This window comes from Pyricularia pennisetigena, assembly GCF_004337985.1.
Source record: "Pyricularia pennisetigena strain Br36 chromosome 7 map unlocalized Pyricularia_pennisetigena_Br36_Scf_8, whole genome shotgun sequence".
NCBI lineage: Eukaryota > Fungi > Ascomycota > Sordariomycetes > Magnaporthales > Pyriculariaceae > Pyricularia > Pyricularia pennisetigena.
In genome coordinates this window covers 170,931-182,346 of record NW_021940920.1, presented here as the reverse complement: position 1 = coordinate 182,346, position 11,416 = coordinate 170,931, and the positions used below count along the sequence as shown (strand labels likewise).

The 11,416-nt window shown below is 41.8% G+C and overlaps 2 protein-coding genes across 2 annotated transcripts in view; both read right to left on the bottom strand.

Annotated features, from left to right (window-relative positions):
• The window catches only part of PpBr36_09184 (uncharacterized protein), a gene marked incomplete at both ends in the record, with an annotated part of 2,355 nt that extends 1,379 nt beyond the window's left edge, over positions 1-976 (bottom strand). Inside the window, 2 exons of the mRNA XM_029896306.1 lie at positions 41-729; positions 826-976. Of these exons, the coding sequence (XP_029744558.1) occupies positions 41-729; positions 826-976 (840 nt within the window). The remainder of the gene's footprint in view (positions 1-40; positions 730-825) is intronic.
• A 9,628-nt stretch (positions 977-10,604) lies between these two features.
• Positions 10,605-11,381, bottom strand: PpBr36_09183 (uncharacterized protein; the record flags this gene model as incomplete). Its single annotated transcript, XM_029896305.1, has 1 exon — positions 10,605-11,381. One exon carries the CDS (start codon positions 11,379-11,381, stop codon positions 10,605-10,607), a length of 777 nt encoding a protein of 258 aa, XP_029744557.1.
• Positions 11,382-11,416: the final 35 nt, after the last annotated feature.

Below are 11,416 nucleotides of genomic sequence, written 5' to 3'. Positions count from 1 at the left end.
ATGGCGGGGGGGCAGTAGGAGGGTGTCTGGCATCTCGTACAGTCTGGTTCATGCGATCGAGGTCAAAGGCGGCCCTGATCTCGCGGAATTCGAGTTGGACAAAGGGGTCATCCTTGTCACCCTCGGCATGGTACTTGGCTAAAACCTCGATCGCCTTCTCGTCCTGGTCGCGGGCAATCCAGTACCTCGGCGACTCGGGGATCCACCAGATGACGGCGAAGACGATCAGGGTCGCCCAGGCCTGGAGAAGGGACGGCAGACGCCAGGCCCAGTCACTCTCGATCTTGAGGGTGCCAAAGGTGGTCCAGGCGGCGACGAAAGAGCCAACAGCGTATGAGCAGCCCATGAAGGTGGTGATGATGGCTCGGTCCTGAGGAAAGGCGATCTCGGCGCAGAGAAGCGGGCCGGCGTTCGTGGAGAGAGTCATGCCGGCACCAATGATGAAGCGGGAGGCCAGGAAGGCGTTGTAGTTGGGAGCACTGGACTGCAGCACGACACCGACGATGGTCATGACACTGCCGATGATGACGCCCTTTTTCCTGCCAAGAGTATCGCAAATCCAAGGGACCGTTCCCATGGTGATCAGAGAACCCAGACTCATGGCGGAGCCCAGGAGGCCAAGGGTGACACCCTCTGGGTGGCCGAAGAAGTTCTGCCAGTATGGTAGGGACTGCAGTGAGTTCATCATGGATCCATCGAAGCCGTTGGCGATGTTGACGAAGATGAGCACTGTTTATTTTTATTTTTATTTTTATTTTGGTTATTGTGTTTGACGCGTCAGAAAGGCATAGTCATTGCAAGAGAAATACGAGTGTAATTACTTACCAAAGCAGTAAAAGTACAGCTTGCGCATGTTTGGACGCTTCCACCACTTAACGCGCGGGTACTCCTTGTTGCCAAAGAAGAAATATCCCTTGGTCGGCTTCTGGAGCTGAGCAGCCCTTTCGGCCTGGCTGGCCTTGAGATCGACCTTCATTGTGACGGGCGTTTGCTCACTTCGATGGGGGGTTCGACTCGAAAGACGCTTGACACGAAGAGACGTGCTGTGCGTGGATGCGGACCGGTTGAAGTCCGAGTGAAACCTGTTGACCCCACAGTCTCACAAAAGGGAACCGGCCCATCGGTGATTTATATTGACAGGCCTGAGTACCGTGCCCACTCGGCCGCCTACCAAACTACCCAAGGTTCGTTTCCCAAGTTGGCAAGCAGGCAAGCGAGCAGGTGGTTAGCCAAGCGCTCCCCCAGTATCACTCGCCCCAGACCCCAGCTCCTCCCCGCGTCAGTCCCCAGACCATTCATTCCTCAGTTGCTGCATGGTACTTTTCACCGTGGTCATCCACCCTTAAAGAAAAGACGGGGTCCCCACAGTTTAGGCAAAATTGATAACGATCCGTTGGCTTGGTTTCCCCAGGTTGATTGAATCTGGGGAATGGGGAAATAGGTCGGTTCGTCAAGGGGGGGGGGTTGGGTTGGGTTGGACTGGGGGGTCATGGCGTGTTGCTCCATATACTACGGTATGGTTGGGTGGCTGGTGAATCCCTCGAACGGCTGTTGAACCGTACCAATTGTCAAACGGAAACGGGTACTGAGCTGCTCTTTTGTCTTGGCTCAAAGGCATGCGCCCAAGAAAATGACAAGCCGGTTAATATCATGGAAACCGAACTAAAACCCCTCACGAGGGTTGGCAAGGCGACATATGGGGGCCCACGCACGATAGAATCAAAGAGAGTGTGAGGGGGTGAATGAGCGAGTGGTCAGCTGTAATCAGTCAAGGTAGGAGCCCGCAGCACATTGGCCCGAAGCGACGGCTTTTGTTTCTTTGTATTATGTCTCGGGGTATTTCTTTTTAAGATTTTGTGTTTGTGTCTTGAGCTCGTCACGTGGGACTGTAGTATTTGTTGCAGTAGATAGATCTTGGCATCACATAACCAGATGAGCTTAGTCAGCGCTGTGCACACCATAAAAGCGCTGCCACGCTCGTTAACCTAGATAACGCACCCTACCTGAATACATAGCTCTCCTACCACTTATGCAAGCTGCACGTATACGTTCGTGTGCGTCAATTATAAACCCGGTACAGCTGTAAACTATAAAAATCTTTATTTTACGCAAATTGCAGTTATATATTAACACGAATAACGCCTATTTTATCTATTTTTCTCTCTCCTTACCGCACACCATATTTACGACCGAAAAGCTCCAAAAATCGCCAGCAACGCTTAATTCACGCGCCCAATAGCTTAAATAATTTAAAACTTACCGCTAAAATGCAAAAATATTACGTATTTGGAAATTGGTTAATCCAAACCAATAAACCGACAAAAAATTCCCAATATTTAAAAAATTTACCGAAAACGTTACAAAATCGCTTAAACGTTCCCGATTCGACGATTACCATACAAATTTACGAATTTGGGACCTAAACCCGCCTAAAACTAAACGCAAAATAAACCAAATCGCCAAATCGTTTGCAAATACAAATAAACCTGTTTTTAAAAACCTAAAAAAATTTATTATACCTAATAGCCTTACGCCCTCCGAAATAAAACGCGCGGTAAATAGAGCACGCGAAACGCAGGAATTATAGGAGGATTATACAAACGAACAATTCCGAAAAATTAATATTTTCTTGCAATGGGTTATAAAAAATATAAACCCAACGTATTTTAATACGGCGCTTTTTACCGTTTAACGTAACGGTTGGAACACCTTTAAAAAAATAGTTAAAACGTTTTAAGAAAAATTCGCATTTTTTTTAACGCACGTTAAAAAGCAGGTAATTAAAAATTATAGGTTAACCCTGGTTTTAGCGCGTATAACAAATAATAAAACGAACTGGTTCAAAATTTACGATTTAACTTACGAAAAAACCCGGAACTATAAAATAACCGATTTTAAAAAGGATTTAACGATTAAAAATTTCATAAAAGCAGGAGGACGCTTCCAACCCTCCTGGGCTATAAACGTTCGGAACGAATTAAATAAACCGGATTATACGATTACCTTTAAATATATTTTCAAATAATTTAGGAACGTTTTTTACGACGATATTACCGACCCTTTAATAAAAGGTGACCGCAATTTCGTTAAATTTTATACGATATTTGGCGGATCCGCTGAAAAATAAAATAAAGGTTTAAACCACGCTTTTAACAGGGGTGAAAATAGGGGAAATATACGGAATAAATATCCCTGTGGTTATAATTACTTTTGGTTACCAAATTTATACGAAAAATTGGTGTACGCGGTAATAGAAAGGAACCCCAAAATCCGTATACGTAACCCCTATTTAACCGAAAATCGCAAAAAAATTTGCGCCGAATTTAAAAAGGACCGCTGGTCTTTTATCCGCGAATTGCTAATTTAAAAAGGTATAATTACCGAATTAGGATTTACCACGAACGGAGGGACGAAAAAAGCACCGTAATTTAAAAAACAGGGGGGGGCGTCCACTATTTCGGCGGCCTACCTAACCATTTTTACCGAACCCGACGACCTTATATGTTTTTAAATACGTTACAATAAAGGAACCAGCGCATTTACGTCCATAAACACCTCCTATAACCTATATTATAATAATATTTTGTTCGATAATTGCTGTTTTATGCATTTGGTGAACGCTAAAGAACGTTTAAACCCGGGTTTTATCCGTAAATTTACAAATACGGATCCGCAATTCGTTATATGCGGTATTTAATAATTTAAAATCACCGCGTTTAATACGCGCATTATACAAAACGTGTTTAACGGAGGACGAACGTTAAAATTCGTTAACGTAACGTACGTACCCAACTTTTACGTTAATATCGTGTTAAAAACGCGTTTAAGGGATAAAAACGTGTGGTATAACGGCTGGGATTACACTTTGCGCCTGGGGAATATAAAGGACAATTTGGTATTATACGGTTTGCAATAACGTAATAACGTAATTTTTTTACAATATAAACCTATTTATTATTTGCGCGTTGCCCTTACCGTACAAATATCTTTTGCAGGTATTATTTCCTTAACGGCCATAAACGGTTAAATAAAATTTATTAAAATTTTATAAAAAAGCTCCACGGGAATATACGACGAAAAAGAAAATAATTCGTTAATTTGGTATTGGAAAACCGGCCACCTGGGTCCGGAAACGTTTAAAGCGTTGGTTTACCGGGTTAAAGGTGTAAAAATTAAAGGACTAAAAATATTGGAATACGAAGCGTGCGTTTAAATATATGGTAAAATAATGGTATCGAAACGCCCAAAGGGCGAATTATACAAATTTTACCATATAATATACCTAAATTTTTTCCATTTTAAAAAATTAGGTACTGGTATACGGTATTTGCTGTTATTAAAAAACGAATATTCGGGGCGTTTAACGATTATTCCGTTTACCGGAAAAACGAAGGTAAAATTCGTGTTAACAATATTCGGTTTCGAATAATGGGTAACGCGCTAATACGGCTTACAAATTGCGAAATTTTTCCACGATAACGAATTTATTTTAATAGCGCACACGGGATATACTTTTTACTAAAAATATTGCAAAAAATTTGGGATTAAAATAAAAACGCCTTTTTTTAATATATATAAACCAAACGGCCAAATAAAACGTTCGGGATAGGAGGTAATTGTACGCGCGCTTAAAATACGCTTAACAGCCAATTTACCTATTTCCATTTGGCCAAAAATAATTATAACCGCAAATTATTTTATTAATATAAATCCATTAATAAACCGGAAAGGTTTTAACCCAAACGAAATCCTATTAGCATAATTTAAGGGGTTTTTTAAATAGTATATATTTGCACTATTTATTGCATTAAATAAAAACCTGCGCCCAAATTGGTTTGGTATGTACGTATACGGGTGTAAAACCTACGTATTAAACCCGGTAAAAACGAAATTAAAAAACAGGGTAATATTTAAAACGAACCCTAAAACGCACGTGGGATACCTAATTGGATATAAATCCTTTAAAATATACCATATTTAGGTGCCCTTTTTCGACAGGGTTATTACTTTACGCAACGTCCGATTCGACGAAACACGTTTTTACCAGGGACCAGAAAAAAAAAAAATAAAAACCGGTAAATTTAATAACAAATACGAATTTTTAATAAACCGGATCCACGAACTAATATTGGAATTTTCGGGGGACGGAATAGTCGAACGATTGGATTTATTACGAAATAAATTATTATTCGCACCTAATCCAGGCGTTCCTATTTTTAATTAGGGGTTAAATAATATACCAATATTATAAAAACGGAGCGCGGAAATACCTACGGAGCACCGCAATATGCATTTCCGCGAGCAAATCGCAAAAAACGACATTTTTGAAAATTTGGGCGGACCGATCCCAGGTAAAACGGTTAACCAACCGGAACCGTTTAGGATATAAATGGTTAACGAACCAGTAAAATATACGTTGGTAACACTAACGTATTTAAAAATTTTGGAGGATAATATAATAACGCCCAAAACGGGAAAAAATTACGTATTCGGTATACGTACACTAAATAATAACGGATTTCCACCGCGTACGCCCACGGACCCTGTAAAGGAACCGGGTGCGCCGAAATTGGTAAAAAACACCCGAACGGTGGGATTAATCGTTATTAATAACGAATCGGCGCGGGAATACCTTACGTTTAACCGTTTTTTCGTCGGGGGTAATACACCGGAACCGCAATCCGAACCACCGAATCCGACGAATATTACCGTTATATCCGTATAACCTTTAAATAATACGCCCGCGCCGGCACCCCAAACTAGCGTTTAAACGCGTACAATAAAATTTAAACGCTCCTCGAAAACGCCCCGACCCATTATAAAAATTTTGGAAATAAATACGAAGGGATAACGTTAACGCGGTAAAGGAAATATAACCCGTGGAAAACGCGGGGGCAGTAGCAATAATACGAATTTTGTAAACGCGATTATCCCAAAGGGAAAAAACGTGGTATACGGAAATAATAATATTTATTTAAAACAAATATATACCGAAAACCGGATATTCGTTCCAGGTTTTCAATTATAGTTAACGTTTTTATTAACGTTCCTACCTAATTAATAAAATACGTTAAAAAGCGGTAATTATAACTATAAAATATTGTACGAAATTATCGCGGCGGTAATACAATAAAAAAAACCGGATAAAAAGGTTAAACCGCATAAAAACGACCTTGTGTTTGCGCCTAAAGCCTGGAAAAAGCTTATAACGCACCCGGATAAAAAGCAGTTTTTTAAAGCAGCGAAAACGGAATAAATAAGTTTCGAAAAAAAAAAAATATAGGAAATAACCCCTCGGTCGAACTGCATTATAAAACCCGTACCGCTTATATAAATATTTACGTATAAATTCGACAAAAACGGTTACCTCGAGCGTTACAAAATACGGTTCGTAATAAGGGGTAATTAATAAACGCTTAACACGTTTGAAAATATTTACGCGGCGATATTAATAGCACGTAATTTCAGGTTAGTATTAGCCCTAATGGCGTATTTCGACTTCGAAATAATTTAAATCGATATAAGCAACGCTTTCCTCAACGCAACGCTCAATATAAATAAACCAATGTTTTGCACCGTATTAAAAGGGTTTAAGAAAAAAAATACTGTGCTTAAATTACGAAAAACGTTTTACGGTATAAGGGAATTACCCAAATTTTGGTACGAAAAATTTTTAAAAACGCTACAAAGTTTGGGATTTAAACCAATTAATAATAAACCATATATATGCGTATTTATACAAAATAAGGTTATCGTAATTTTTTTCGTAAATAATATAATCGTGTTATATACCGAAAAACACGCCAAAAACGGTAAAACGGTTATCGACGGCCTAAAGGCTAAATACGAATTACGGGAGGGGCAATTCTCCTGGTTTTTTGGGATACGCGTATTGCGAAATAAAAAACGACGCATAGCGATTTTATTGCACGATTTATATATCGAAAAAATCGCTATGCGTTTTAAATTTATAAAAAACTTAAAATACCCGCTAACGCCATTATTAAAAGGTTTTATAACAAAATACGAAGGGATCGCAACTCCAAACGAGGTTAAAATTTACCAGGAAATGGTAGGGTTTATTTTATATACCGCAATTATATTTAAACCGGACGTTGCGCACGCAGTATTAATATTTTTTAAATTTTTTACCAATCCTAATCCTTTTTACAAACGTTTAACCAAAAAAATATTATTTTATTTATACAGTACGAGGTTTTTAGGAATTAAATACGGAATAAGCGACCGAAATCAGCATTTTGTACTCGCAAATAACGCATCCTTCGGCGACGATCTAAATACGAGGAGGTTTTTAAAAAAATACGTAATAATGCTATTCGGAGGAGCTATTAACTGGAGGGCGGTAAGGTAAACCACGGTAATAACGTTTACAATAAAAATAAAATTACACGCACTATCGAAGGCGGCCAAAAAAACTATGGCCTTAAAACGGATTTTTAAAAAAATACAGTTAAATTTAAACTAACCCTGGAATTTATATTGCGATAATAAACAAACGATTCGCCTAATCGTTAATAAAAATTTTCGTATTAACACTAACCTGCGCTATATAAATATATAAAATATATAATTTAAACAGGAATACGCTAAAAAAAATTTCCACGTTATTTACCTGGAAATAAAATTTATATTTGCAAACGGATTTACTAAATCGTTATTAATCCCCAAATTCGAGCATTTTAAAGCATTTTTAAACCTTTATAACGCTTAGCAAAATCTAAAAAGGAATTCGGAAATACGGTAAAAAGTACAGCATTAAATAACGCGTGTTAAACCTACCAAAAAAAAAAAAAAAAAAAACGACGACAAAAGGTAACGAATACATAAAATAACGAATATTTAAGGCCGAAACCCACCCATAAAAAAGCTTAATAGCCGGCGCCAGCGCCGCCAGGAAATAATATAAAATAAATACCCGTAATAGGTTAACCATTAAAAATCGCATTTACCACCGCCGGTACGCCACCCATAATAATTAACCCCGATCCCATTTAAGCACCACGAAATAACGCCTCCCCTGCGCCTTACGGCGCAGAAAAAATACCAAAAACCCCTTTTACGGGTTTTGGCGCAGGAATATTTTTCGTTTAAAAAATTGCCAATTCCTTTATTTAGGATTCGGTCCAATCCCGGAAATAATACGTAATTACGTTCCGAAGGAATTGGACCTTTTTAACGGGGGTACGCGGCGATATAAAAAACGCCCGGCCCAAATTGCGCGCGGCGCGTTTAAAAAATCCCCCAATTGGGAAAAAAAAGCAGGTATACCCATTTCGGCAATTTTAATAACGCGGTAAACGCGCTCCCCGAATACGGGAACGCACGCCGGGCTAATTAACGCATAAACCGGTCGCAATTCCGGACAAATACGTTTTCGTACACCCGAAACATAACACCGGGCGATTTATAAAATCGTTTGGACGTATATAACGGGGGCGAAAACGACGCGATTATACCACGTACGTTAATTTACGCTATTTATAAATAAACGTTTTAAAACAGGGGAAATATTTACGAAACGGACGGGGCGGTCGTCGTTATCCTCCTTTTTTTTATTTTCCTCCTCCTCCTCGGTTTCCTCCCTCCTTTTCCTCCGTATACCCTTCGGCCTTTATATATATGGTTAATATTACCCCACGCTCCTAAATACGGTTTAAAAATAATTTACGGGGTTTTTAGCGCCGCGCGCGCCTTTAATACGCCCGGAAACGGTTTTAAGGGCGGCGGCTTAGGCAGGCGCGGGGGCGGATTCGGTAGCAGTAGGAGCGGGAACGGTAAAAAACGCGGTAAAAACGGGCGCTGGGTCGGTAAGACCCCCGACCATTAATACTTCGGTAATAATTTCCTCGGTTTGCGTTTCGGAAATTACCGTTTCGGCGGGGATAACGGCGGGGGTTATATCGGTAGCCGCAAAAATAAAAACGGCGCCGGTAACGACGGTAAAAAAAACCTATATTTTACCGTTAATTTAATATTATAAAACCGGTTATAATATAAATTATACCCGTTAATTTTTAACTTCCCGTTGGAAAAACTGAAAAACGCGCTGCAATTGCAACGCCTCGGTTACGTTAATTCGTTTATACGTATATAGGGAACGCGTTAATAAAATCGTACGTTCGGAAATTCGCTAAAACGCAGGTAAAAATTTACAATTATACGCGCCTTTCGGCGCGACCAAACCGACTCCCGTTAATGGGAATAAATGAAAATATTATATTATACCCGTTAACCAACGCCCAACCGGTATTTAGCGCATAAAACGGTTTGCGTATAACGCAACCCGTTAAACAAACGAAAAAAAACCTATTTTTGTTATTATTGCTATTATTGCTAATATTAATATCGGCGTTAACAGGCGCGCAAATCGTTAAACGTAAAATATAGGGCGCAGGCGACCATTTACGAATTGGGTATTTGGGTATAAAATAAAAATTAAAATTAAAATTCGGATTTAAAAAAGCGAACGAAATATATATTCGCCGTGCGTTTACTAATTTTATTATAAATTATTATCGCTATTAACACAATAAGGGGCATAATATTACGGATTCGTCGCTATTAAAAAGGGTTTACCGCCTGCGCTAAATACAATAAAAAACGCTAAAAGCTGGCAAAACCCGTTTGCGGCGCGCGTTGCACCGTTACCGCTTATTAATATTATAAATTTCCTTTATTTACGTAAATAAATATATACAAATATTGGCCGTAAAAATTATATATAGTTATATAAACAGTTAATTTTGCTTATTTACGCAAAGTTAACTGGGGGGTGTGTTGCAGTAAATAAATCTTGGCATCACATGACCAGATGAGCTTAGTCAGCGCTGTGCATACCATAAAAGCGCTGCCACGCTCGTTAGCCTAGATAGCGCACCCTACCTGAATACATGGCTCTCCTACCACTCATGCAGGCTGCACGTGTACGTTCGTGTGCGTCAGTATTTACTGCAGGTACTTTTGACATGCCTTTGGTAATTACCTCGCGCAATATGCAATATGCTTTCGAAGTTGAGACAAGGGGAAAGAGTCTTGGGCCGCCCAACTAATAGATTGACGGCTATCACAATCCTGCAAAGAAAGAAAAAAAGAAAAAAAAAAAAAAAAAAAAAAAAAAAAAAGGACCCCAAAGAAATAAGTCTGGACAGCACCTTGGACAAACAACATACCCGAATGGAGCTCCGTAAACATGCAAGAATCGTAACTATATACCCAAAACCTCCATGTCGATTGACAACCCTGACAAAGTAATAATACACCAATCTTACAATTCCACATATACTCTACTCTATAGCTTTGGTGACAATATACATGAGGACACACTGCTTTAGATGTGCCACCCCAACTCACTCCCAGCTATCATCGTCGAAACAAACCATCCATGTGTTGGTAGTGGTCTCACCCGCACTCCTCTGTCCGCCTCACGCCCCAATCATGGCGGCCGAGGCCGCCTGATTATATCCCGAGGGGCCATCCTCCTGGCTGTCACCAGCCCTCGTGTCAGACCGAGCTCCATGTCGGAGACTCGGACAATGCCACGCCGCCTCCCCGACATCAAATATACGCCGCCTCCACACGCCCGTCTAACCAGAGACCAACAGCACCACGCTGCCAAACTGCCTCCTCACGTCCTCCTTCTCGACATCGTGTGTGTCCTCGACCTCGCCCCACACATTGGTCTGCCAGTTGACCTCGACGCTGACGGCCTGCGCGGCCTCCTCGACCCCAAACGCGGGGGCAGCCGCACCGTCCTCAGCCTGCAGCGCGGGGCTCCACTCGCACACTAACCGCGTGGCCGCAAGGAGGCCCTTGCCCGCCAGCGTGGCCCTCTCCACGCCCGCGAGGTCCCAGCTGCTCAGGCCCAGCAGCCAGCCGCGGATGACATCTCGCACGCCGGGCGCCTGCGGCTTGGGCAGGAGGCCGCCGTCGTCCAGGGCCGGCTCGATCTTGACGCCTGGCCAGACCTTGGCCTGGAGGTGGGCGATGATGGGTCTGGCCGCGTCCTCCTGCGCCTGGCGGAGTGTGCGCCCGTCGGCGGCCTCGTCGCCGCCCGCAGGAGCCCAACACAGCAGCGTGTCCGTGTCGAGGTATCTGAGCACCGTGTCGACGATCGAGGTGCGTATCGAGCCATCCGCGGCGTCGTCGGCCGCAAGGTCGATCGCGCGACATACCAGGCTCGTCAGCGGGATCAGGTGCTGCTTGGTCGCCTGCTGTGCGCTCTCCAGCTGGTCCCACTCGAGTGCCAGTGCGTATGCCAGCTGCGGCTTGGAAAGGGGTATGCGGATGATTTCCTTGGTGGTCGGGTGTCGTAGTCCTCGCGTGTCAAGATGGACTTCGTATGCGCCTGTGCTCGCAAACATCCCAAGTCAGCGTTTCGTGTTCACTTTTGTATAAA